Consider the following 25,262-nt stretch of genomic DNA (forward strand, 5'->3'; position numbering starts at 1 on the left):
CACCAAATCCACCAGAATGGCACACCGAGCATAGGGTCAGGGAAGCCAGGGAAGGTTCAACCAACAAGAGACCCGAGGGAGCCGGACACAGGTGGATCCCTGGTGGGAATGGCCAGAGAGAGAGTCAGAAGGGAGCTCAGGACCACGCTCCGGAATCGCCTGGGGGTTAGCCGAGTCCAGGACCTGGTGGACGCAGCACGGCTCGGGTGGTCACTCAAGGCCAGAGTGACCAAAAGAACACCAGTAAGTAAAAACCCTGAACTGCATCTCCTGACTCTGAGTCTTCTTTCTGCATCATCACAACCCCCATCATCCACACCTGCTGCCCTGAGGCCATACCCCTCCCGTTGGGGGTTATACCATCACTGCTGCACATATACCACCGGCCTCAGCGGACTGCTCTGCAGCGGCGGCGTCAAAGCCGCACTCAACGGGTGGCGTAGTCGACATCCAAGTTAACATCTACTGCCATAGACTGCCACTTAGTTTGACACCCTGGGCACGGACCGGGTCACCGCCACAAGGACTACTACCCCCATCGAGATCCGGCTCCGGGTATCCCCTGAACATGGCCCAGGGGGCGCGTCATTAACACCACAGGCATTTCACAGAATTTTATACCATCAGGCTGTGAAGATATAAAAATTACATGCTTTCCCTAAAATAGGTTTTAGTTTTCATTTTCACAAGGGTTAAAAAGAGGTAATAGATGAAAGTTTTATTCTTCATGTCCCGTTTGGGGGGCCCCTTATGTGCTTAAAGAGTGGAAACCCCCCCCCACCCATAAGTGACCCCATTTTGTAAACTAGACCCCTTAAGGAACTTATATAGATGTGTGGTAAGCACTTTGAACCCAAGTGTTTCACAAAAGTTTATAACGTAGAGCTGTGAAAAAAAAAAACACCACCACTTTTTTTTCCACAAAAATGATCTTTTAGCCCTAATTTTTTTATTTTCACAAGGGTAACTGGAGAAATTGGACCCCAAAAGTTGTTGTGCAATCTCTCCTGAGTACACGGATACCCCATTTGTGGGAGAAAATTACTGTTTGGGCGCACGACAGGGCTCGGAAGGGAAGAAGCAACATTTGACTTTTTGAATGTAAAATTTGCTTGAATAATTAGCAGATGCCATGTCGCGTTTGGGGAGCCCCTTATGTGCTTAAAGAGTGGAAACCCCCCCCCCCCACAAGTGACGCCATTTTGGAAACTAGACCCCTTAAGGAACTTATCTAGATGTGTGGTAAGCACTTTGAACCAAAGTGTTTCACAAAAGTTTATAACATAGAGCTTTGAAAAAAGACCAAAACATTTTTTTTTTCCACAAAAATGATCTTTTAGCCCGAATTGTTTTTTTCACAAGGGTAACTGGAGAAATTGGACCCCAAAAGTTGTTGAGCAATTTCTCCTGAGTACACGGATACCCCATATGTGGGAGAAAACTACTGTTTGGGAGCACGTCAGGGCTCAGAAGGTATGGAGTGACGTTTTGGAATGCAGACTTTGATGGAATAGTCTGCGGGCATCATGTCGCGTTTGCAGAGCCTCTGATGTGCCTAAACAGTGGAAATGCCCAACAAGTGCCCCCTTTTGGGAAACTAGACCACCTAATGAATTTATCTCGATGTGTAGTGAGAACTTGAACCCCCAGATGCTTCACAGAAAATTAGAACATTGACTTGTGAAAATAAAGAAAAATAAATAACATTTTTTCCACAAAAATATTTTAGCCCAAAAAAATATTTTCACAAGTGTAACAGGAGAAAGTGGACCCAAAAGCACGCATACCTCACAAACTACTTTTGAGGCACAGTGCAAAGCTCAGAAGGGAAGAAGCACCATATTGGAGTTCACATTTTGCTGGGCTGGTTTGATGGTGCCATGTCACATTGACAGAGCCCCATAAGGTGCCAGAACAGCAGAATCCCCCATAAGAGACTCCATTTTACAAACTACACCTCTCAATGAATTCATCTTGGCATGCAGTGAGCATGTTGACACCACATGTGCCTCACAGAATTTTACACCAATGGGCGGTGAAGAAAGAATAATTACATTTTTACCACCAAAAGTTTTGTTTTAGCCCCAGATTTTACATTTTCACACTGGGAAATGGGTAAAAATGGCACCAAAATTTGTCACATCATTTTTGCTGAATGTAGAAATACCCCATATCTAGCTGTGCAGTACTGCTTAGCCACACGGCGAGATCCGGGAGGGACAGTGCGCTATTTGCCTGCTGGAGCACAGATTTTTCTAGAATAGTATGCAGACTCCATATACACAGTTCCTAACTGCTAGAAGGGCAGAATCCCCCCTCAAGTGACACTATTTTGGAAATTATACCCCTTTGGGAATTTATCTACAGGTGTGGTGAGGATTTTAACTACATGGGTGCTTTCCAGAAAGAAGCAGCAGTGGATGCTGCTGAGTAAAAATTGCAAACTGCCGTTGTAGTGACCAGTACATTATGCCCAGCTCGTGCTTCTGGAGACATGCATCTGTAAATTAGGCGGGCTCTCATCGCTACAGAAATGCCAAACATGAGGACGCTAAATGTGGTTTAGGCACACTGTAGGGCTCAAAAGGGAGATGGGTATTTATATTTGGGAGCACAGAATTTGCTGAATTTCTTTTGGGGGGCAAGGGCAATTTAGCTTTTCCAGAGCCTTTGTGCTACTAGTAACGTGGAAGCCCCCTATATTTCCGTTAACAGATGACGGACCTAAGTTGGGACTTGATTTTTTTGTGGATTGAGTCAAAGCTTTTATTGTGATCCAAAATGTTATGTAAAATGTTCCCATTTATCCTGTGCTCTATGCTGAGCACTGATATCGAGGTTTCCATTTAAATCTCCGAGTGACGTAATTCAGATGTAACCCCTGAGGGATCCATTCACTATAATGAGGCAGCAGAGTTAGGCCTCTTTCACAAGTCAGTGTGTCCGATATGAATGGGTCTGTGCACATGTCAGAGTCTTTCAACGGACCGTGTGTCTGTGGGAAAAACACGTTGACATGTCCGTTTTTTTTTTCGCACTGAACGGGCCACAAAACGTCCCACACTGATGACACACAGATTACATCCGTGTGTCATCAGTGTGACACGTACTGGCGCCTGGGAATCAGCGTACAATTAGCGCTGTTCCCAAGTGCTGAACGTTGCAATCAGCGCGAGCAAGGGACAATGTTGAGAGTAGTATTCTGCTCCCTCTGTGTCCTGGTGTAAAAATAAGAATAAAATAAAAAAAATCCTTATACTCACCTGTAAGATGTCCCCCGCTGTAATCCACCTAACTGCTAACGCAGAGGAGCTGGGGAGAATGACTCACTCCAGCGACATCTCCGGTACTGTTTTTTCCGGTACAGGAAATATCAGGGTGGGTGAAACCCGCCTTTCCCTGGACTCCGTCTGGCCTTTGTTTAGAGGTGTCTTTCTTTTCAGAGGTTCACAAAACTGTGGCCTACGGCACTTTTATGCTCGACTAAGAAAAAGGCAGACACTGTGAGATCACACGCCTGATGGCGTCCACGGTGCCTCCATGTGCCTCATTATAGGAAATCTTCCGCCGGGGGTTCCGTCTGAATCACGTATTTCAGAGATTTACACTGGGGTGGTGTAAGCGCTCATCGCAGGATAAATGTAAGCAGAGATTTACTGCGATCTTTGTGAGGCAAAATGAACAAATCAGCAGCAGGTGAAGAATTGGGTTTTATTTATTTTGTACGCCGTTCCTCATGCAGTATAAGTGATTACACGACTTTATTCTTTGGGTCGGTGCGATTACAGGTATACCAGATTTATATTGGGTTTTTATGTTTGCCAGCTGTCACACACTAAAAAAGTTTTATTTTTTTTCCAAAGACTAGTTTTTGCATCGCCATATTTTGAGAGCTATAATTTTTCCATATTTCAGCCGACAGTCATGTTAAGGCTTGTTTTTTGCGGGAAAAGTTGACGTTTTTATTGGTACAATTTTCAAGCACGTGACATTTTTTGATCGCTTTTTATTCTGACTTTTGGGAGGGAGAATAAACAAAAACCAACAATTCAGGAATTGTTTTTTTTTTTTTTTTTATGCCGTTCGGCGGGTGGTAAAATTGATAACGCAGCTTTATTCTTCTGGTCAGTACATTTACAGTGATAACACATTTACCGTATATAGTTTTTTTATGTTTTGGTGTTTTTACACAATAAACACTATTTTATAGAAAAAATTATTTTTTTGCATCGCTTTATTCTGAGAGCTACATCTTTCTTTATTTTTTGGCTGATGGGAGCTGTATGGCGGCTTGTTTTTTGAGGGACAAGATTAAGTTTTCAGCAGTACCATTTTTATTTACATTCGTCTTTTTATCAAGTTTTATTCCACTTTTCGTTCAGAGGTATAATAATACACCGTTTTTTATTTTTTACCGTGTTAACTAGTGGGACAGTTTTATAGGTTAGGTCGTTCCGGACGCAGCGGTATCCAAGTATGTGTACTTTCATTGGTTTTTTTTTTTTTCATAATAATATTTATTTCTGGGTACTATATAACCGGGCCCAGGTGCACCAATTAGTCCTCTTAGTGCAAGCGTGCACTAGAGAAAATACTCCAGGTTACATCAGAGACCAGCCATCTCTGTGATACATACCTCCCCTCGACTACGTGACCACTAGCCACCTTACAATATATATTGTATATATTGTGTATATTGTAAGGTGGCTAATGGTCGCGTAGTCGATGGGAGGTATGTATAGCAGAGATGGCTGGTCTCTGATGTAACCTGGAGTATTTTCTCTAGTGCACACTTGCACTAAGAGGACTAATTGGTGCACCTGGGACCGGGTTACGGGTAGCTGTTAAGAGCTGGGCAGATCGAGCTACACACATACCTCATCTCTGGGTGTGGTTAACAGCCTTTATAAGGGAGGCTGTTGTTTGACACATGATCTATGTTTGGAGGGAGAAGGCCTCCTGTGTGTTGTCTCCAGACTGAGCTGTGTACTGGATACTTACCAGCCTGTGTGATCACATGTCCAGTTTACCAGAGACTTTGCTAAAAGGACTGTTTTCTTTTGCCTGCACTAAAGGCTGTCTGTGTTTTTTTTTCTTTTAACGGTTTATGAAGTCAATAAACCGCTGTGGACAATTAAAGGAACACGCCTCCTTTTTGCCTCTCATCGTACCTGAGTGAGTACAATCCCGATAATATAATTTTTTTTTTTTAATATATTTATAACTTTTTTTTTTTTTCACTTTTTTTACTTAGTCCCGCTATGGGACTTTCACTTTCTGCAGTCTGATCGCAGTTATAAGGTATAGTAGTACAGGATCACTATTATACCTTATAACCAGTCAGCCCTGCAGACACAAGATAGTTTGATCATGCACTGCACATGATCAAACTACCTTGCTAGTGCCTTGTGACCCGGATGTCATGATGACATTGGGTCACCAGGCAACGATCGGGACCCTGCGATGACGTTGTGGGGTCTCCGATCCAAGAGCAGAGGGGCTTTTGTCCCTCTGTTTCCTTGCTAAATGCTGCGATCGCAGCATTTAGGAGATTAAAGTATCGGGAGCGGTGCCTGCACCGCTCCTGGCACTAAGTGCCCTCTGTGCGGGCGCTATCAGTGAGATGTGTACAGCGCCATGGAATCAATGGCGCTATATAAATTAATAATAATAATGTAATAATACGTTCCTGGTCCATAAAGCCCAGGGCACAGGGACATGTTATTACAGCTCACATCAGAAAGGTGTTAAAGAACCTGACACTGGCCTCCGCTGTTACTGCAGGAGTTCGGCTATCAGTTATGGCTGTAGATGCCACACAGTGTATGGGGGTGGGAGACATGGAAGCTACCATTGTGTACACACAGGGGACAGCACTGTGCAGAGGATCGCTGCTGTTCCATAGGTGCTGGGTCAGAGCAGCAGTATCTGCAGGTGTACAGGACAGTAGCAGAAAGATGACTGTATACATGTCTGTGGTGGATGATTAGCTGTGGACGGGAGGATTTTTACTATCACTGACGTTGGTTGCAGAGAGGTGGGAAGGATTATGGGTGTGGGGAGTAAATCCAAAATGAATATCACAGACACTGGCGCACAGGGCTGGGCGGGATTATGTGAATGGGGAGCAGAGCATATTCATATTAGATTTACATATGCCTGACCAGCAAATTCTCTGGTTCTTATAGCAAAAAAACTGGAGAAGCTACAGCAATAAAAGTTATAATACATACTAATCATGACCAGGTAGTATATATCATATCAAATATTATAGACCTAAGTGATTACTGTATTCAATACTACCCTATTACGGACATCATAAGGCTCCATCACCATAAATTCACAAACCAAACCAGAAAGGAGCCCATAGTATTTATCAAAATTTATTAATTAATACATAAATGGTGGGGAGCAGGGATGCCCCGACGCGTGTTTCGGTGTTTCCCTTCGTCCCCTGACTAAGGGAAACACCGAAACGCGCGTCGGGGCATGCCTGCTCCGCACGTGCCGACCCCAGACGGACCTATTACGCCTTGGTTACCCCCTGACTGTTCCGTGCTGAAGCCTGACATCCCTGGTACGTATACAAAGGTGACTCTAGCAAGTCACTCCTAGCTCTATTCAGTACATGATAGGGTATTTACATCCAGCACATATAGGACAGTGTGGGTAATCTTGCATATATGCTGTACTATAAAACTATGTATCTATAGATTACCCTCTCTGCAAATTCCATAGAGAGGATAGATAACAGTATCTTTTGTATGGCGATTACATTTTGTATATTTGGACATTTTTTTATATATATAATTGAATACTTGTTGTGTCCTGAATTGGGTCTGCCGTGTGTAGAGGGTTGTTGCGTTTTTTTATCGCCTCATTCTTTTTCCGCACTGATTCCTTTATCTGTCTGACCATTTATGTAGCAATAAAAGTTACATATTCTGAAAGGGCTGCCCAAGCCCTATTTCAGGATACCATTAGTATCGTACTAAGTTGGTACCTACCCTGTGGAGAGAGAGAACTTTTTATTTTCACCGGCGCACCCCTTTAAGTCTCTGGTATTGTGTGACAAAGTAATGAATTGATTTTAATTTAGTAGAGCAGAGTCATTTTTTTTATCTCTCTACAGACACTGAGCAGATTGCAAAGAGCAAGCAAATTGCAGTTTTGAATATTAAAGGGATTTACCAAGATTAAAATAAAGGGTCTGCCTTTCCAGAAACCACTCCCTTGTATGGGGTGTGCCTAGAATTGCAGCTCAACCCACTTACTAATATACTGTGTTAGAAAACATTTCTTTCAAAAACAGCACACCACCTGCCAATGAGTTGTGTCTAGTACTACCACTCGGCTCAACTGAAGTGGATGTGGTTGAGCTACACCACCACAACCTGTGGACAGGTGTGACACTGTTTTCAGAAGAAAGCCATTTATATTCTTGTCCGCCCTCTTTAAATATGCATTTGCTTTATTAGTGGTTCAGTAAACACGGATGAGCAAAATGTCAAAGCTTTAAAGCATATGGAATTACCATTACTACCAAACTTAAGTATAAATTTTGCAGTACCAAAAACAGCAGCTAAGATGTGAATTATCATATAATCCCCAGCTTATTAATCCTCTGCTTTTCACTTTAAGCAACCCCCACACACAACTATTATCTATCTATATATACACACACACACATACACACACTAATTAAAAAGAGGCAAAAGTCAAAATAGTTTAGCAGTTTCTATTTTTTTTCTAAATTTGGTTGGCACAACATGCTAAGCGAAGGATCATATCTTATTTTGGCAACCAAACAAGCTAAAAATTGCACTGAAAGTGAAGTGAAAATATCAGAATTTTCCCCACTGTTAAAAATAACCCACTTGTACTCTGCTGAACTTTTAAGTGTTTTCAAATCTTTCCTGATCCCCAAATTAGTCCATAGCAGCAAACACAAGAGATTCCAAAATGTCTTCTTGCAGTTTTGTGTCTATGTTGAGGAGCAGCTGAAAAGTCATTCACTCCGTTCTCAACACCATGGGTGGATTTTCACTGTCTTCATCTAATCGAAGAGCATGGGTTTCATCTTCTAAGCTGGTCCCTCCCACAGCTCCAAGCTCATCAGAAAAGGCTGTGAAAATATGAAAAACACAATCTTTTTTTAAGTGTTCAGTTTTAATTGCATACGTGTATTTTTTTTTTAGTCAGGTCCAAAAACAAAATATTCAGACCCACCAACAGATACAGTGAAAGAGAATCTGAGAACCAATCTGAGTGCAGCAAAATGTAGAGACAGAGACCCAGATTGCAGTGTTGCATCACTTACTGGGCAGCTTAGTGTCGTTTTTATGAAATCACTATTTTATCAGCAGGAGATCATCATTAGAGACTAGTGAACCTGCTGCCAGGTAGTCCAAAAAGACCCCCATCACTGATTGGCTGCTTTCTGCTTCTGCATAATATACACAGAAAACTGCCAATCGTGTGTGGGTGGGGTTATACACAGCTCAGCATTCAGAGCACTGCTACATCTATAGGAGATAAAACACATTTTAATCAAAACTGAAGCAACCAGTAAATTTAAGTGATACACCACTGGAATCAGGGTATCAGCCCCTACATCATGCTGCTCTCAGATGGGGTAACAAAAACTTGGTAACAGATTTACATTATAGGGGCTGTCGAGGCTAAGTAAAATGTTTTCTAAAACCTTGCATCTCCTGACAATAATGAGATTTCCCATACTCACCTGCTGTTTCCTCCTGTAGAACAAAAGTTAACTGATCAGGTGCCAAATATTTGACTGCTAATATCTCCACAATGTACAGGCAAAAAAAAAACACCTTTATTCCGCTATGCAGCTACTATTACATTGTGTGCCCACTACAACATGAAAAACTTGGTTTCAGGTCCTCGTAAACCCATTCAACCCCAAAGCCTGTTTTCACCTTTCTGTCCAAGCCAAATTTTCCAATTCTGACCAGTGTCACTTTATGAGGTAATAACTCTGGAATGCTTCAAGATTTCCCAGTGTTTTTTAGTGACACATTGTTCTTTAAGATAGTGGTAAATTTAAGTCGGCATCTTTTGCATTTATTTGTGAAAATATCGAAGCATTTCGCAATTTTCAAACTTTTAATTCTTATGCCCTTATACCAGAGAGTTACCGTATTTTTCGGACGATAAGACGCACCTAGGTTTTAGAGGAGGAAAATAGGGAAAAAAAATTGAAGCAAAAAATGTGGTCATGATGCCCTGTTATGAGGGGAGGGAGTCTGCTGCTGACACTGGTATTGGGGTAATGTCCCCCAATTCTGTTAATATCCTCCATCCTGGTATGTATGGCCCCTCCTTCCTGGTATGCATGGCACCCCTTGAGCCCCCACCCTGGTATGCATGGCACCCCTTGAGCCCCCATCACGCTGCCTACAAACAAAAAAATAAACAATCCACAGTGTGAGATGCTGTGCTGCAATAGTTAGTCACTGCTCCCCACGCCGGGACTCTGTGCGTGGGGAGCAGTGACCATTCAGTCTGTTCAATAGCCGGTGCACTGTACCGCAGCTCTGTTCCTGATGCCGCTCTGCGGTCACATGTGCCTGCTATTAAAGACCATGGATATTAATTACAACCCATGGGAGTGGGTTATAGGGAATATTCATGAGCTTTAATAGCAGGTACACTGACCACAGAGCGGCAGCAGGACCCGCACTGCGGCTCCAGTGTGCCGGCTATTAAGAAAAATGAATATTCATTGCTCTCCACGCCCATGGGCGTGGGGAGCAAGGAATATTCATTTTCTTTAGTAGCGGGTATAGCGTAGGCGGCAGCAGGCGGCTGCTGCCTCCTGTGCCACGCTGATCCCTCACTGCCGCTCCCCAACACCCTCCACCACGCACAGCCATGTATATAGTATTCGTACTATAAGACGCACCCCCCACTTTCCTCCAAAAGGAGCAAAGTTTGACTTTTTGAACGCAAAATTGACTGGAAACTAGAGCGGATGCCATGTCGCGTTTGAAGAGCCCCTGATGTGCCTAAACAGTGGAAACCGCCCACAAGTGACCCCATTTTAAAAACTAGACCCCTCAAGGAACTTCTCTAGATGTGTGGTGAGCACCTTGAACCCACAGATGCTTCACAGAAGTTTAGAATGGAGAGCCATGAAAATAAAAAAATAAAAATTTTTCCACAAAAATGATCTTTTAGCCCCAATTTTTTTTATTTTCACAAGGGTAAGGGTATGTGCCCACGATGTGCAAATGAAGCGGAAATTTGCGATTCATTTCCGCATGTCCTTTTCCCGGAAAAACGCATGCGGAATTTGGCATGCATTTTTCGCGCGTAATTCGCGCGTTTTGCACAAATGCGAAATTGCCTTGCGTTTTCTACTGCATTGAAGATGGCAATTCCGCATGCGTAAACACACAAATAATGGACATGCTGCGGAAGTTTCCGCACATCAAAAACGCTGCGGAAAATTCCGCAGCATGGACATTACAATTGCGGAATTACATAGGGGACCATGGGGGAAGGCTTAACATGCGTATATCATGCGTTTACGCAGCGGAAATTTCCGCACCAAATACGCATGAAATCCGCATCGTGGGCACATACCCTAAGAGGAGAAAATTTACCCCAAAAATTGTTGTGCAATTTCTCCTGAGTACGCTGATACCCCATATGTGGGTAAAAAACACTGTTTGGGCGCATGACAGGGCTCAGAAGGGAAGGAGCACCGTTTGACTTTCTGAAGTCAAAATGGGCTGGAATCGAGAGCGGACGCCATGTCCCATTTGGAGAGCCCCTGATGTGCCTAAACAGTGGAACTCCCCCTATCCCCCCCCCCATTCATGTGACCCCATTTTGGAAACTACATCCTTCAAGGATTTTATCAAGGGGTATACTGAGAATTTTGAACCCAGAGGTAAGACACAGAAATTGATTACACTAGGTTGTCATATTGAACATGTTTTCATTAGTGTTGAGCGCAAGTGCTCGTTACTTGAGTTTGCATCGGGTTTTTGGGTATGCACAGAATATCGCGGGTGCTTGAGTGACACCCAAAAAAAACATACAGGAATTGCCTGAATATTGCAGGCAATTCCCACAAGTTTTTTTTGACTGTATAACAGCCACGAAATATGAGGCGGGGACTCTAGCATGTCATTAGAGCAACCGCGATACTCGGTGCATACCAGAGCACCCAATGCAAACTCAATTAGCGAGCACTTGCGCTCAACACAAGTCGTCATACTGTCGTCATTTTTTTTTCTTTACTGTTGAAAAACCCCCAACCTCAACACAACCCCAACCCCAGCCCAAACACCACCCTAACTGCAAAGAATGGAAAAACAATATACACTGCTCAAAAAAATAAATGGAACACTTAAACCACAGAATATAACTCCAAGTGAATCAAACTTCTGTGAAATCAAACTGTCCACTTAGGAAGCAGCACTGATTGACAATCAATTTCACATGCTGTTGTGCAAATGGAATAGACAATAGATGGAAATTATTGGCAATTATCAAGACACAGACTAGGGAGAAGTTAAATGTTAAAGTAAAAGTAGGTCTTTATTTAGGATATCAAGACATAAAATATGTAAAAAATAAATAGTAGAGCAATAGATAAAAAGCTGATAAAAGTAGGGGGTTTATTATAACAAACACACACTGTGGTGTGTATGGCGGAGAAGTTTTCCTGAGGATACAATGTTCCTGGATTCAGATAGATCCTCTATAGGGTTCAGAGTTGGAGGACCTGTAGGGAGAAGGGGTGCGTGGTTAGGATATACTCAGGCTATACTATACCACAGGTACCAACTTGAGGACCTCCTGAGACTACACACTCAATAACCTCGATTCCTCTGATCAGGTAAAAATTGTATTCATATCAAACAGAAACCCCTCTCAATGAATACTTTCTAATATCGTAACCACACACCCCTTCTCCCTACAGGTCCTCCAACTCTGAACCATATAGAGGATCTATCTGAACCCAGGAACATTGTATCCTCAGGAAAACTTCTCCGCCATACACACCACAGTGTGTGTTTCTTATAATAAACTAGAAGAAGAGGGGATGGGAAGAAAAACGCCGGACACGAACATGCAACCAGAGGACATACTAATGAAAGATATGAAGTGCGACAAAGAAGGTCCAAGACAAGATACTTGGAAGGGAGGTAAGAAAATTTCTAATACAATCCACAGGGAGGAGATTGGAACAAAACAAAATCGTGTAAACTGCGTGCTAGCAAATGCCAGGAGCCTGACAAACAAGATGGATGAACTGGAAGCAGAAATATCTACAGGTAACTATGACATAGTGGGAATAACCGAGACATGGTTGGATGAAAGCTATGACTGGGCAGTTAACTTACAGGGTTACAGTCTGTTTAGAAGGGATCGAAGAAATCGGAAAGGGGGTGGAGTCTGTCTATATGTAAAGACGTGTCTAAAGCCTACAATACGGGAGGATGTATGGGAGGGAAATGAGGAGGTCGAGTCCCTATGGGTGGAGATACATGGGGCAAAAAACAAATATAAAATTATCATAGGAGTCTGTTATAAACCACCAAATATAGCAGAAGCCACGGAAAGTCTATTAATGAGACAAATAGACGAAGTAGCAAAAAATAACGAGGTGATTATTATGGGGGACTTCAACTACCCCGATATAGACTGGGAAACCGAAAGCTGTAGATCTCAGAAAGGAAACAGGTTTCTGTCAATTATCAAAGACAATTATTTGTCACAACTTGTGCAGGAACCAACTAGAGGGACGGCCCTTTTAGACTTAATATTAACTAACAGGCCAGACAGAATAACTGAGGTGCAGGTCGGGGGGCACCTGGGAAATAGTGACCACAACATTATACAATTCCACATGTGCTTCAGTAGGGTGCCCAGCAAGGGAGTCACAAAAACACTGAACTTCAGGAGGGCAAAGTTTGATCAGCTAAGAGATGCCCTTCACCTTATAGACTGGGATAGTATCTTTAGTAATAGGAGCACGGATAGAAAATGGGAAATTTTCAAAACAGTCCTACATAGTCACTGTAGAAGGTACATACCTTATGGGAATAAAAGGGCTAGGAATAGGAGGAAGCCAGTGTGGCTAAATAAGGAAGTCAAGAGGGCAATGAAAAACAAAAAAAGGGCTTTCGGTAAACTTAAACAAGAAGGCAGCGAGGAAGCGCTAATAACTTATAGGGAAAAAAACAAAATCTGTAAGAAACAAATAAGAATAGCAAAAGAGGAGACAGAGAGACTAATTGCCAAAGAAAGTAAAACGAATCCCAAACTGTTCTTTAACTATATAAACAGTAAAAGGATTAAAACTGATTGAGTTGGCCAAAGGAAAAATAACCTGGGTAAAATCATAGAGGGCGATGAGGGTAAAGCAAACCTACTCAATAGCTTCTTCTCCACTGTTTTCACAAAAGAAAACAATTTATCGGAGGAAATGCAAAGTGATAAAGTAAACCCTCCGCTAAATATCACCCACCTAACCCAGGAGGAAGTTCAGAAACGCCTAAATAATATCAAAATAGACAAGTCACCAGGCCCAGATGGCATACACCCCCGGGTACTAAAAGAATTAAGTAATGTGATAGACAGACCGCTGTATCTTATATTCAAGCACTCTTTATGGACAGGGACTGCCCCACTAGACTGGCGCCAAGCAAATGTGGTACCAATATTCAAAAAGGGGTCTAAAAGTGACCCTGGGAACTATAGACCAGTCAGCTTAACGTCTGTTGTGGGTAAATTGTTTGAAGGATTTCTTAGAGATGCTATTGTAGAATATCTTAATGATAATAACTGTCTAACTCCATATCAACATGGATTCATGAGAGAGCGCTCCTGCCAAACAAACCTGATTGCCTTCTACGAGGAGGTGAGCTCACAGCTGGACCGGGGAGAGTCAGTGGATGTTGTATACCTTGACTTCTCCAAAGCGTTTGATACCGTGCCACACAAAAGGTTGGTATATAAAATGAGAATGCTTGGTCTGGGGGATAATGTGTGCAAGTGGGTAAATAGCTGGCTGAGTGATAGAAAGCAGAGGGTGGTTATCAATGGAGTAAGCTCAGGGGGTGTCAGGGTTACTAGCGGGGTGCCTCAAGGGTCTGTCTTGGGCCCTATATTATTTAATATATTTATTAATGATCTAGTGGAAGGGTTGCATAGTAAAATAGCAATATTTGCAGATGATACTAAACTTTGTAAAGTAGTTAACACAGATGAGGATAGGGCATAGCTACAGGAGGATTTAGATAAATTGGGGAGTTGGGCCAAAAAATGGCAAATGGGGTTCAATGCCGATAAATGTAAGGTCATGCACATGGGAAAGAAAAACAGCAGTCACCCATACATATTAAATGGGAAAACGTTGGGGAAATCTGACATGGAGAAGGACCTGGGCGTCTTGGTTAATAGCAAATTAAATTGGAGTGCCCAGTGTCAGGCAGCAGCTGCGAAGGCAAATAGAGTCATGGCATGCATCAGAAGAGGAATAGGGGCATATGATGAGAACATTGTTCTTCCTCTGTATAAAGCGCTGGTAAGGCCGCACTTAGAATATTGTGCACAGTTCTGGGCTCCGGTGCTCAGGAAAGACATATTGGAGCTAGAGAGGGTACAAAGGAGGGCGACTAAGGTAATAAAGGGAATGGAGGGACTAGAATACCCAGAGAGGTTGTCAAAATTAGGCCTATTTACGTTGGAAAAGAGAAGGCTTAGGGGAGACCTCATAAACATGTATAAATACATCAGGGGGCAGTACAGAGATCTCTCCCATGACCTGTTTATACCAAGGATGGTGACAAAGACGAGGGGGCACACTATGCGTCTGGAGGAAAGGAGGTTCCTGCACCAGCATAGAAGGGGATTCTTTACGGTCAGAGCCGTGAGACTCTGGAACTCTCTGGGAGAGGAAGTGGTGATGTCCAACTCACTTAATGAGTTCAAGAGAGGCCTGGACGCCTTTCTTGAGAACAATAAAATTACATCTTATGCTTAGTGATAGTTAATTAATCCAGATTGGTGTCGGGAAGTGAATTTTTTCCTCAATGATGTCAATTGGCCTATACCGCATGTTTTTTTTTTTTGTTTTTTTTTTTGCGTTCCCCTGGATCAACGCTGCGGATTAGCTGCAGTGCACAAGAAATAGGCTGAACTGGATGGACGCTTGTCTTTTTTCAGCCTTATAAACTATGTAACTATGTAAACCCCCTACTTTTATCAGCTTTTTATCTATTGCTCTACTATTTATTTTTTACATATTTTATGTCTTGATATCCTAAATAAAGACCTACTTTTACTTTAACTTCTCCCTAGTCTGTATACCTCTACCCCAGCGCGCATTAACACTTTATATTTTGTTATCCTCACTCATTGACGCATAGTGGTTTGTGTCTCCTAAATTCGCTGCTGCAAAGTGACTAGCCTGCCAGCGCCTCCTTGCTCATACTAATTATCAAGACACACTCAATAAAGGAGTGGTTCTGCAGGTGGGGACCACAGACCACATCTCAGTACCAATGCTTTCTGGCTGATGTTTTGGTCACTTTTGAATGTTGGTTGTGCTTTCACACTCGTGGTAGCATGAGACGGACTCTACAACCGACAGAAGTTGCTCAGGTAGTGTAGCTCATCCAGGATGGCACATCAATGCAAGCTGTGGCAAGAAGGTTTGCTGTGTCTCTCAGCGTAGTGTCCAGAGGCTGGAGGCGCTACCAGGAGACAGGCCAGTACACCAGGAGATGTGGAGGGGGCCGTAGGAGGGCAACAACCAAGTAGTAGGACCTCTACCTCCGCCTTCGTGCAAGGAGGAGCACTGCCAGAGCCCTGCAAAATGACCTCCAGCAGGCCACAAATATGCATGTGTCTGCACAAATGGTTAGAAACCGACTCCATGAGGGTGGTATGAGGGCCCAACATCCACAGATGGGGGTTGTGCTCACAGCCCAACACCGTGCAGGACGCTTGGCATTTGCCACAGAACACCAGGATTGGCAAAGTCGCCACTGGCGCCCTGTGCTCTTCACAGATGAAAGCAGGTTCACACTGAGCACATGTGACAGATGTGACAGACGTGACAGAGTCTGGAGACGCCGTGGAGAGCAATCTGCAGCCTGCAACATCCTTCAGCATGACCGGTTTGGCAGTGGGTCAGTAATGGTGTGGGGTGGCATTTCTTTGGAGGGCCGCACAGCCCTCCATGTGCTCGCCAGAGGTAGCCTGACTGCCATTAGGTACCGAGATGAGATCCTCAGACCCCTTGTGAGACCATATGCTGGTGCGGTTGGCCCTGGGTTCCTCCTAATGCAGGACAATGCCAGACCTCATGTGGCTGGAGTGTCAGCAGTTCCGGCAAGATGAAGGCATTGAAGCTATGGACTGGCCCGCCCGTTCCCCAGACCTGAATCCGATTGAGCACATCATGTCTCGCTCCATCCACCAACGTCACGTTGCACCACAGACTGTCCAGGAGTTGGAGGACGCTTTAGTCTAAGTCTGGGAGGTGATCCCACAGAAGACCATCTGCAACCTCATCAGGAGCATGCTCAGGTGTTGTAGGGAGGTCGTATAGGCACATGGAGGCCCCACACAATGCTGAGCCTGATTTTGACTTGTTTTAAGGACATTACATCAAAGTTGGATCAGCCTGTAGGGTCTTTGATTTTGGGGGTGACTCCAAATCCAGGCCTCCATTGGTTAATAAATTTGATTTCCATTGATGATTTTTGTGTGATTTTGTTGTCAGCACATTCAACTTTGTACAGAACAAAGTATTCAATGAGAATATTTCATTCATTCAGATCTAGGATGTGTTATTTGAGTGTTCCCTTTATTTTTTTGAGCAGCGTATATTTTTTTATTTTATAATTTTAATTTAACTAATGGGGTGACAAAGGGGGATTTGATGTACTGTTTTTTGCTTTTGATCACTGTCATAGGGTCTATTACAGTGATCAATAGGGAAAATTCCCTATTGTTGCCGGGTACTGATCAGCACATACCAGTGGGTGCACTGTGCATGCGCCCGCCATTTTTTTTTTTTTTTTGCAGAAAGCTGACGGAGGGCCGAGGGACAGATCCGGAGATCTGAGGGACGGTGGAGGTACCGGGTGGGCTCTAGGGACCTCATTTTTACATGTCAGAGGAGAGAGAAATCACTCTTTTCGTGATTGCCGTTATTCACTGAATAAGGGCGTGACGTGATCGAGGACTGGAAAAAACAGCCCTGATCATGTTCTCCAGGGTCTCGGCTACCCCCGGTAGCCGAGACCCCGGAGATTTTCCGACGCTGGGGGCACTAAACTGTTATTCCTCAGCGCCGTTAAACAGCGGCGCTGAGGAATAAGCACCCTTAACTATCGCCGTTAAAAAGCGCATCGGCGGTACTTAAAGGGTTAAATATATACATTTACTGGTATATTATTATTTTCAGATTTTTGTCCTTTATTTTATGATATTTTTTTTTAATACTTTTACAATTTTTAAAAACATCTTATTTTTTTTACCTTGTCCCAGAATGGGGCAATAACTTTCCCTGCCCTGATCGCTGATCTAATACTCTCCATCGCTTTTGCATTGCAGGGCATTAGATCTGTGCATCGCACGCAGGCAGGAGGCTGTTCAGCTACTGCTCTGAGCAGGAACTTACAGGCCACCATACCTGGGTGAACCCGCGGCCATCTTTCAGCCCGGTGACTATCAGCACAACACGATCATATTTACGTTATGCCCATCTGCGCAGAGATGGTGCTCCCTCCCTCTGCCAATTTATGTCGCTGTAACTATTGATCGCATCTTCGGAGGGGGTTAAATACCCGCTAGCACCGATCGTGGGCGTTTCTGCAGGGTGTCAGCTATAACTTATAGCTGACAACCACTGATGATCGCACTGGCTCTGCAAGTGAGCCGATGCAATCATTCCACCATACATGTACAGCAATTTGCAGGAAAGCACCTCCCACGGCACTGGACCTGTACGGCGGATGTCGTGAAGGGGTTAAAGTGTAACTGTAATTTTAATTTTTTTCAGAATTCAATAGTACACATGAAAATAAGCTTTGTAATATATCTTAATCAGAAAAATTTGCTCCTTTCTCTGCCAAAATTGGTCATTATCAGAATTCTCAGTTCTGCGGTAAAATCTGTATTCAGTGAAGACAGACTTTCCCATTACTGAGATAGGAGATGGCAGTTACTACTGACAAGATTCTATAACTAAAACACCAAGGTTACTTACCGATGGCCGGTTTTTCCAGAACCCATGACACCACACCAGAGAGAGAGTTCGCCCATCGAGGACAGGAAACCATCTGAAATAAAAGGGCGGCACCTCTACCCTGCTTCAGTTGGTTACAGAGCATTGAGAGGACCTCCATAAAAAAAGTCATAAACAAAATCCAACACCACATTAAATAACACCCAACAAACGTGCACACCCATATGGTGAGAAAGAAGGGGGACCATATACGTGTGCAGTCATGGGTTCTGGAAAAACCGGCTACCGGTAAGTAACCTTGGTGTTTTCCCTTCACCCATGACAGCACACCTGAGAGAATTTTGGAGAAAGAAACACCTTAGGGAGGTGCTTGCAGCACCCTTCTGCCAAAGGTTAAGTCAGATAGGCAGGATAGATCCAAAAGGTAATGTTTGAAAAAGGTAGATGGTGATGACCATGTAGCGGCCTTACAGATCTAATTTATCAATACCTCTGCCTTCTCTGTCCAGGAGGTAGCCACGGCTCTGGTGGAGTGAGCCTTGATCAGGGTGTTACTAGTAGAGTAGGCTAAGAAAATGGCCTCCCTAATCCATCTGGCTATGGTTGCTTTTGTCACCCCATAACCCTTCCTACTCCCCTGGAAGGCTACAAACAGGGATTGGCTAAGTCTCCACTGGCTAGTTACCTTTATGTATTGTAATAGAGCCCTTCTAACGTCAAGGTTATGAAACTTTTGTCCCCCTGGGGTCTTCGGGTTGTTACAAAAGGAGGGCAGAACAATTTCCTGAGATCTATGAAACTTGAGCGCAACCTTAGGAAGGTAGCCTGGATCAGGTCTCAATACTATTCTATCCTCAAATATTTGTGTATATGGAGGATTTATGGATAGGGTCTGCAAATCACTTACTCTATGGGCCGATGTTGAAGCTACCAAAATAATTGTTTTGAGAGTTATGTATTTTGCAGACAACTCCTGAACTGGTTCTAAGGGTTTCATAGTTGGGGCGTCAAGCACTAAACTTAGGTTCCATGGGGGAACTTTGGGTATTGAGACTGGCCTAGATCTACCGCAAGATTTAATGAACCTTGCAATCCATTTATTGGCTGCGAGGTTATGATTATAAAGCGCACCCAAGGCAGAAACCTGGACCTTAAGTGTACTGGTAGCCAGACCTAACTCAAACCCCTTCTGTAAAAACTCCAGGATGGAATTAATTGGAGGTTTTTGGCTTAACGGAAATCTAAATTTTTTCTCCATGTTCTACCATAGATTTTGGTGGCTATGGGCTTTCTACTTCTTAAAAGAGTAGACACTAGACCTGATGAAAAACCTTTGCCCCTCAATATTGCCCTCTCAAACTCCAAGCTGCTAGGTGGAAACCCTTCACTTGAGTGGAATATTGGTCCCTGAGCCAGAAGGTCTGGGGTCTCTGGTAGGATCCATGGGTCTGATCGTGACATCATCCTCAAAAGGGAGAACCATGGTCTCTTTGGCCAAAAGGGGGCTATGAGAATCACTCTCGCTTGATCCTTTCTGATCTTCCTCACTACCAGAGGTATCATAGCTATTGTAGGGAAGGCATAGGCCAACTTGAAACTCAAAGGAATCTGGAGAGCATCTATTGCCAATGGGTTTCCCCTTGGGTCTAGTGAGCAGAACTTCTCCACTTTCCTTGTTGCTTTTGTTGGCGAACAAATCTATCTCTGGTAGACCCCACAGCTGTACTATCTGTCAGAATATTGTGGGATTTAGGGCCCATTCCCCTGGTCTCAACTTGTTGCGGCTTAGGAAGTCATCTCTTGTGTTTTCTATGCCTCGTATGTGTAGCGCCATAAGGGATAGAAGATTTTGCTCCGCTATTTGAAAAAGCCTGCCTACTTCTTCCAGAAGAGAATGAGATCTTGTTCCCCCCTGGTGGTTTATGTAGGCCACAGTGGTTCTGTTGTCCGACATAACGACCCTGGAGTAAAGGGAGGAAGCCTTCTAAAGCGTTCCTCACTGCCCATAGCTCTTTTAGATTTAACGATCCCCTTTTTCTCTAGGACTGACCAACAGCCTTGAATTATGTGATTTTCTAGGTGTGCGCCCCACCCTAAGATGCTTGCATCGGTCGTGATGATGTTTTGTACTGGTGTGTCCCACTGGACACCTAAAGATAAATTTGACTTGTCTGTCCACCACAAGAGGGCGTTCCTGGTTCGCAAGGAGAGATGTACCTTTCCTTCTAAATACCCTTTTAACAATTTTTGTGCTGACAAGATTTCCCACTGAAGGTTTGTTGTGTGAAATTGGGCCCACTTGACAGCCGGAATGCATGATGTTAGAGTACTTAGCAGGGACATAGCCTTCCTTAAGGACATGTCTGGGGTGTGTATGGCTGCGGAGACCAAATTTGTGACTTAGTCTATTTTGCTGTCGGGTAGAAGACCAGTCTGACACTCGGAGTTAGAGTAAACCCCAGAAAGGCCTGGACCCTTGCGGGTTCTAGTCTTGATTTTTGGGTACTGACCATCCAGCCTAAGTTCTGCAAGACAGCCATGACTTGTTTCAGTTGTGAAATACAGTGGCTCTCTGAATTCCCCACTATAAGGAAGTCATCCAGATATGGTATTATGACTGTATTTTGAATGCGAAGAAAGGCTGTCACCTCGGCTATCAGCTTGGTGAACACCCTTGGAGCAATAGATAACCTGAAGGGAAGAGCTTGGAACTGGAAGTGTCTGCAACTTCCTTGGATGCAAAGAGCAACCCTTAGATACTTTTGTTGATCTGGATGAATTGGGACGTGATAATAAGCGTCTTTGAGATCTATCACCGCCATAAAGCAATTGTCAAAAAGAAGCTTTATTGTTGAATTTATCGATTTCATTTTGAATGTATGGTTGTCTAAAAATCAGTTGAGGCCTTTTACAATAGTTCTGAATTAACCGTCCGTTTTTTTTTTATTAGAAAGAGAGGGGAATAAAATCCCCTTTCTTTTTGACTGACCGGAACTTTGCATAGCACTCGTTTGTTCAACAGGCTCAAGATCTCTGAATCTAGGGCCAACTGTTCGTCTGGGGATTTTCTTACGGGGTTATCACAAACGAGCGGCGTGGTTGCAGAAGGAACAGGAACCTTAGTCCATCCGTCACTATGTTGAGGACCCGGGGACTGGAGGAAATGTTTTCCTAGGCCTGAACAAAATGAGGCAGTCTCCCTCCAACTTGTGGCCTGACGTCATTGTGGAGGTATTTTGGAGGCGGCGGAGGGACCTCCGAACACATATCCGGACTCTTTCTTGTTCTTGAAATCCCACTTTCTTTTTTCTCCCAGGGGGGGCGACCTCTACTAAATTTACCCCTCCGAAAATAGGTCTTCCTGGCGTCCGCCAAAAACCCAGGGAACCTTCCTTTTTTTTGTCGCTTGCTTTCTCAAGGACATAGTCCAATTTTTTGCCAAAGAGAAATTGGCCGTCACAGGGGATAGAACACAATCTAGACTTTGATTGTAAGTCCCCAGGGCATCCCTTGAGCCACAGTTATCGTCTTGCCGCGTTTGATAGACCAGCCGACCTAGCTGCCAGTTTTACGGAGTCAGCAGAGGTATCTGCTAGGAAGGCAGCTGCACCATGCAATAGGGGGAGGTTGGCTAGAATTTTTTCCCTTGAGGTCTTTTTATCTTTCAGCTGATCTTCCAACTGCTGTTACCATATCATAAGGGAACGAGCGGTAATGTTCCTGCAATGGCTGGTTTTAGACCTCCTGCTGCAGATCCCCAAGTATGCTTTAAGAAGGTTTTCTTGTCTAAGGGGTCTCTAAGTACCCCTGAGTCTTCAAGAGGGAGTGCCGATCTTTTTGATGATCTAGACACAGCAGCGTCAATTTTTGACACCTTATCCCAGTTTTCAGAGTCCTTTAGGTCAAAGGGATACTTCCTTTTTGAGGATGAAGGCAAGGCTCCTACTTTCTCAGGCTTCCTCCATTCTCTATTGATAAGTGCCTGGACCTTAGAGTTCACCGGAAAGGTGCGTTTTTTCTTTTCTTCCAACCCTGCAAACATAATGTCTTCTAGGGACTTAACGGATTTATCTTCCTTTAACCCCATAGTGGTTCTGACAGCTTTTACCAATCTATCTGTGTCTTCTATAGGGAAGCATGATCTCCCCCCTCTATCACTGTCTGAAGAGGGTGAGGCCCCACTACGACACTGTCCATCCGATAACACAGAGGAGTCGGTCAGAAGAAGGATAACATATGATTTTTAGTCTTTTCCTCAAAATTGTTTTAAGGGAACCCTCTACCTCTGATCTGATGACAGGTCTGAGGCTAGCTGCAAAATCCAGGGTACCCTCACAAATAGTTCTCTGAATGCAGTCCAAGCAGAGCTCCTTCTGCCAGTCTATCGCTAGCGGGCATTTGCATATCGCACATTACCTGTTCCGCTTCTTGGTGGTAACTTTCCTGGATTACTCCAAGTGATTTAAAAACACAATAGGAGTCCCATTAGCAAATATATTTAGTGACATTCACGAAGATCACTCACCCCGCCACTGCGGATACCGGAATTGAAGACTGTTTCAGGATACGCGACGCATCCCTCCTGGAGACCGTGGAGTCCTGAGAAGTTTTACCCTTCTGACTAGGACGACTGCTGCTCCTTCCGCTGGACCCTCTAGACCAGACTGAGGTGGTGATGAAGGTGGCAGCGACTGCGGCAACATGCTGCTCCATGTCAGACATTATGCCAAGACTTTGAGCAGCGTTCTGACCCCAGGTGCTCCTTTTTATATAGGGAGATGGGCGGGGTCATGCACTTCCAGATTCCTGCGGTCTCCTTCCGGTGATTTGCCCCCTCCCCGCCGTTTCCGCAGCTGCCGCCAGCGTTTTTCCATGCCGGCTGGCATTACACAGGGCGCCGCCCCCGAAGTCACCGAGGCACGCCCTACCCAGCGTGCCCCGCGCCACAACGTCAGAGGCACAAGTCCGCAGTCACTTCCGGTCACATGGGCGGCAGGGGGAGGGCGGCGCGGCGGTGTACGGAAGCCCAGGACCTCTGCACTGCCTGCAGGTGGAACAGGTCCCCGGGGAACCTGCGGACGGCGCTACCAGCACCTGAAGAGCCCGCTCTTCCAGCGCCGGGACAGGCCTGGGTAAGTTCCTTAGCATGACAACCGCCGATTACTTCATGAGGATTCCCATCAAGGATAGGAAACCAACTGAAGCAGGGGAAAGGTTCCGCCCTTTTATTTCAGATGGTTTCCTGTCATCGATGGGTGGATCCTCTCTCAGGGTGAAGGGAAAAACAGTTTGAGCCAGAGCACATGTTGGTAAAAGTGCAATGCATAGGTGTGTATTCACACTGTGGCCATTTAAGAAGCAGAACCTGAGATATAAACAAAAAGCGCAAATACTCTGTAGTAAGTAAATAGTAATAATACATGTAAATAAACACAAAATACTTAGTTAACAATGTTTTGATTAAAAAAAAAAAAGTAAAAGCCATCCTACCACAGCAAGGTGTACCCAACTCTTGTAGTTCACCTCACAGTGCGCCAGCATAAGTAAAAACAGATAAGGGCATAGTAGGACCTGAGTCCCCACTGTTCAGGCACCAGCCTGTGGAAAACTATATGAACCGGCTCCATAATCCAATATGCTTCATGTGAAGCACGTGCATTTTGATATGTTAAAAAGTGGTTAAAGAGCGGTCGTAACTAAAACCATGAGAAAAATAAAGGAGTAAAAGGTTTATAAAAAATTATAATGATCTAAAAGTGTATTTATTTTTCTATGTAAAAAGCTAAGCAAACATGCTGTTGTGTCGATTCTTGCATAAACTTAGAGCTCAACATCCTTCAGTGATTTCTGAATGCACCCGAGAGGTTTGACATACAGTGGGGAAAGTAAATACTGTATCTTTCAAACCATAAGATGCACTTTTTCCCACCAAAATTTGGGAGGAAAAAGTGGGGTGCATCTTATGGTTCGAACGTAGCTTACCAGGGAGTTGCAGTGGTGGTGGGGCGGGATCGCAGGAAGCAGGGTCCCTCCGTCAGGAACCCGGCGACAGCAGCAGAAGCAGTGAGATGTTGAAAGGCTCAGGCGGCTATTTCCCCGTAAATCACGGCTTCAGGAAGATTACCGCAGCCACCGGAAAAGCAATGCACTACGCTCTGCCTGATCGCCGACACCAGCCCCGCAGAATCTCGCTGCCGCTGGGTTCCTGAGGGAGAGGGACCCTGCTTCCTGTGATCCCGCTCCACCACCAATGCAACTCCCCGCTGCTGAGGCACCCCTTTCTCCCATCCAGGGTCCGCAGCATTGCTTCTGCCGCCGCCGGCTTCCTGAGGGACCCAGGCTCCTGTGACCCCAGGTCCAACCTATTCTAACTATAAGTTGGACCTCCATCTTATAAAAAAAAAATGTCTTATATTTTACCCCAAAATTTGTGGTGCGTCATATAGTCCGGTGCGTCTTATAGTTTGAAAAATACAGTATTTGATACACTGCCGATTTTGCAAATTTTCCCACCTACAAAGAATAGAGGTCTGTAATTTTTATCGTAGGTACACTTCAATGGTGTGAGGCAGAATCTTCAAAAAAAAAACCAGAAAATCACATTGTATGATTTTTACATAATTTGCATTTTATTGCCAAAAGTAAGTATTTGATACAATAGAAAAACAGCTTAATATTTGGTACAGAAACCTTTGTGTGCAATTAGAGGTCAGATGTTTCCTGTAGTTCTTGACCAAGTTTGCACACACTGCAGCAGGGATTTTGGCCCACTCCTCCATACAGATCTTATCCAGATCTTTCAGGTGTCGGGGCTGTCGCTGGGCAACATTGAGTTTCAGCTCTCTCCAAAGATTTTCTATTGGGTTCAGGTCTGGATACTGGCTAGACCACTCTAGGACCTTAAAATGCTTCTTATGGAACCACTCCTTAGTTGTCCTGGCTGTATGTTTTGGGTCATTGTCATGCTGGGAGACCCAGCCACGACCGATCTTCAATGCTCTTACTGAGGGAAGGTGAT

General features: G+C 44.2%; 1 protein-coding gene across 2 annotated transcripts in view; it reads right to left on the minus strand.

Annotated features, from left to right (window-relative positions):
* Window positions 1–7,425: 7,425 nt before the first annotated feature.
* The window catches only part of WIPI2 (WD repeat domain, phosphoinositide interacting 2), a 124,747-nt gene continuing 106,910 nt past the window's right edge, over window positions 7,426–25,262 (minus strand). Inside the window, exon 12 of one of the 2 annotated variants that reach the window (XM_073647825.1) lies at window positions 7,426–8,125. In XM_073647825.1, coding sequence (XP_073503926.1) covers window positions 8,013–8,125 — 113 coding nt within the window. In that variant the 3' untranslated portion in view covers window positions 7,426–8,012. The remainder of the gene's footprint in view (window positions 8,126–25,262) is intronic. The other variant, XM_073647826.1, reaches the window with a different exon arrangement.

The sequence above is a fragment of the Phyllobates terribilis genome, unplaced genomic scaffold (genome assembly GCF_046119375.1).
Source record: "Phyllobates terribilis strain yellow unplaced genomic scaffold, ASM4611937v1 Scaffold_9__5_contigs__length_417890890, whole genome shotgun sequence".
NCBI classification, from domain to species: domain Eukaryota; kingdom Metazoa; phylum Chordata; class Amphibia; order Anura; family Dendrobatidae; genus Phyllobates; species Phyllobates terribilis.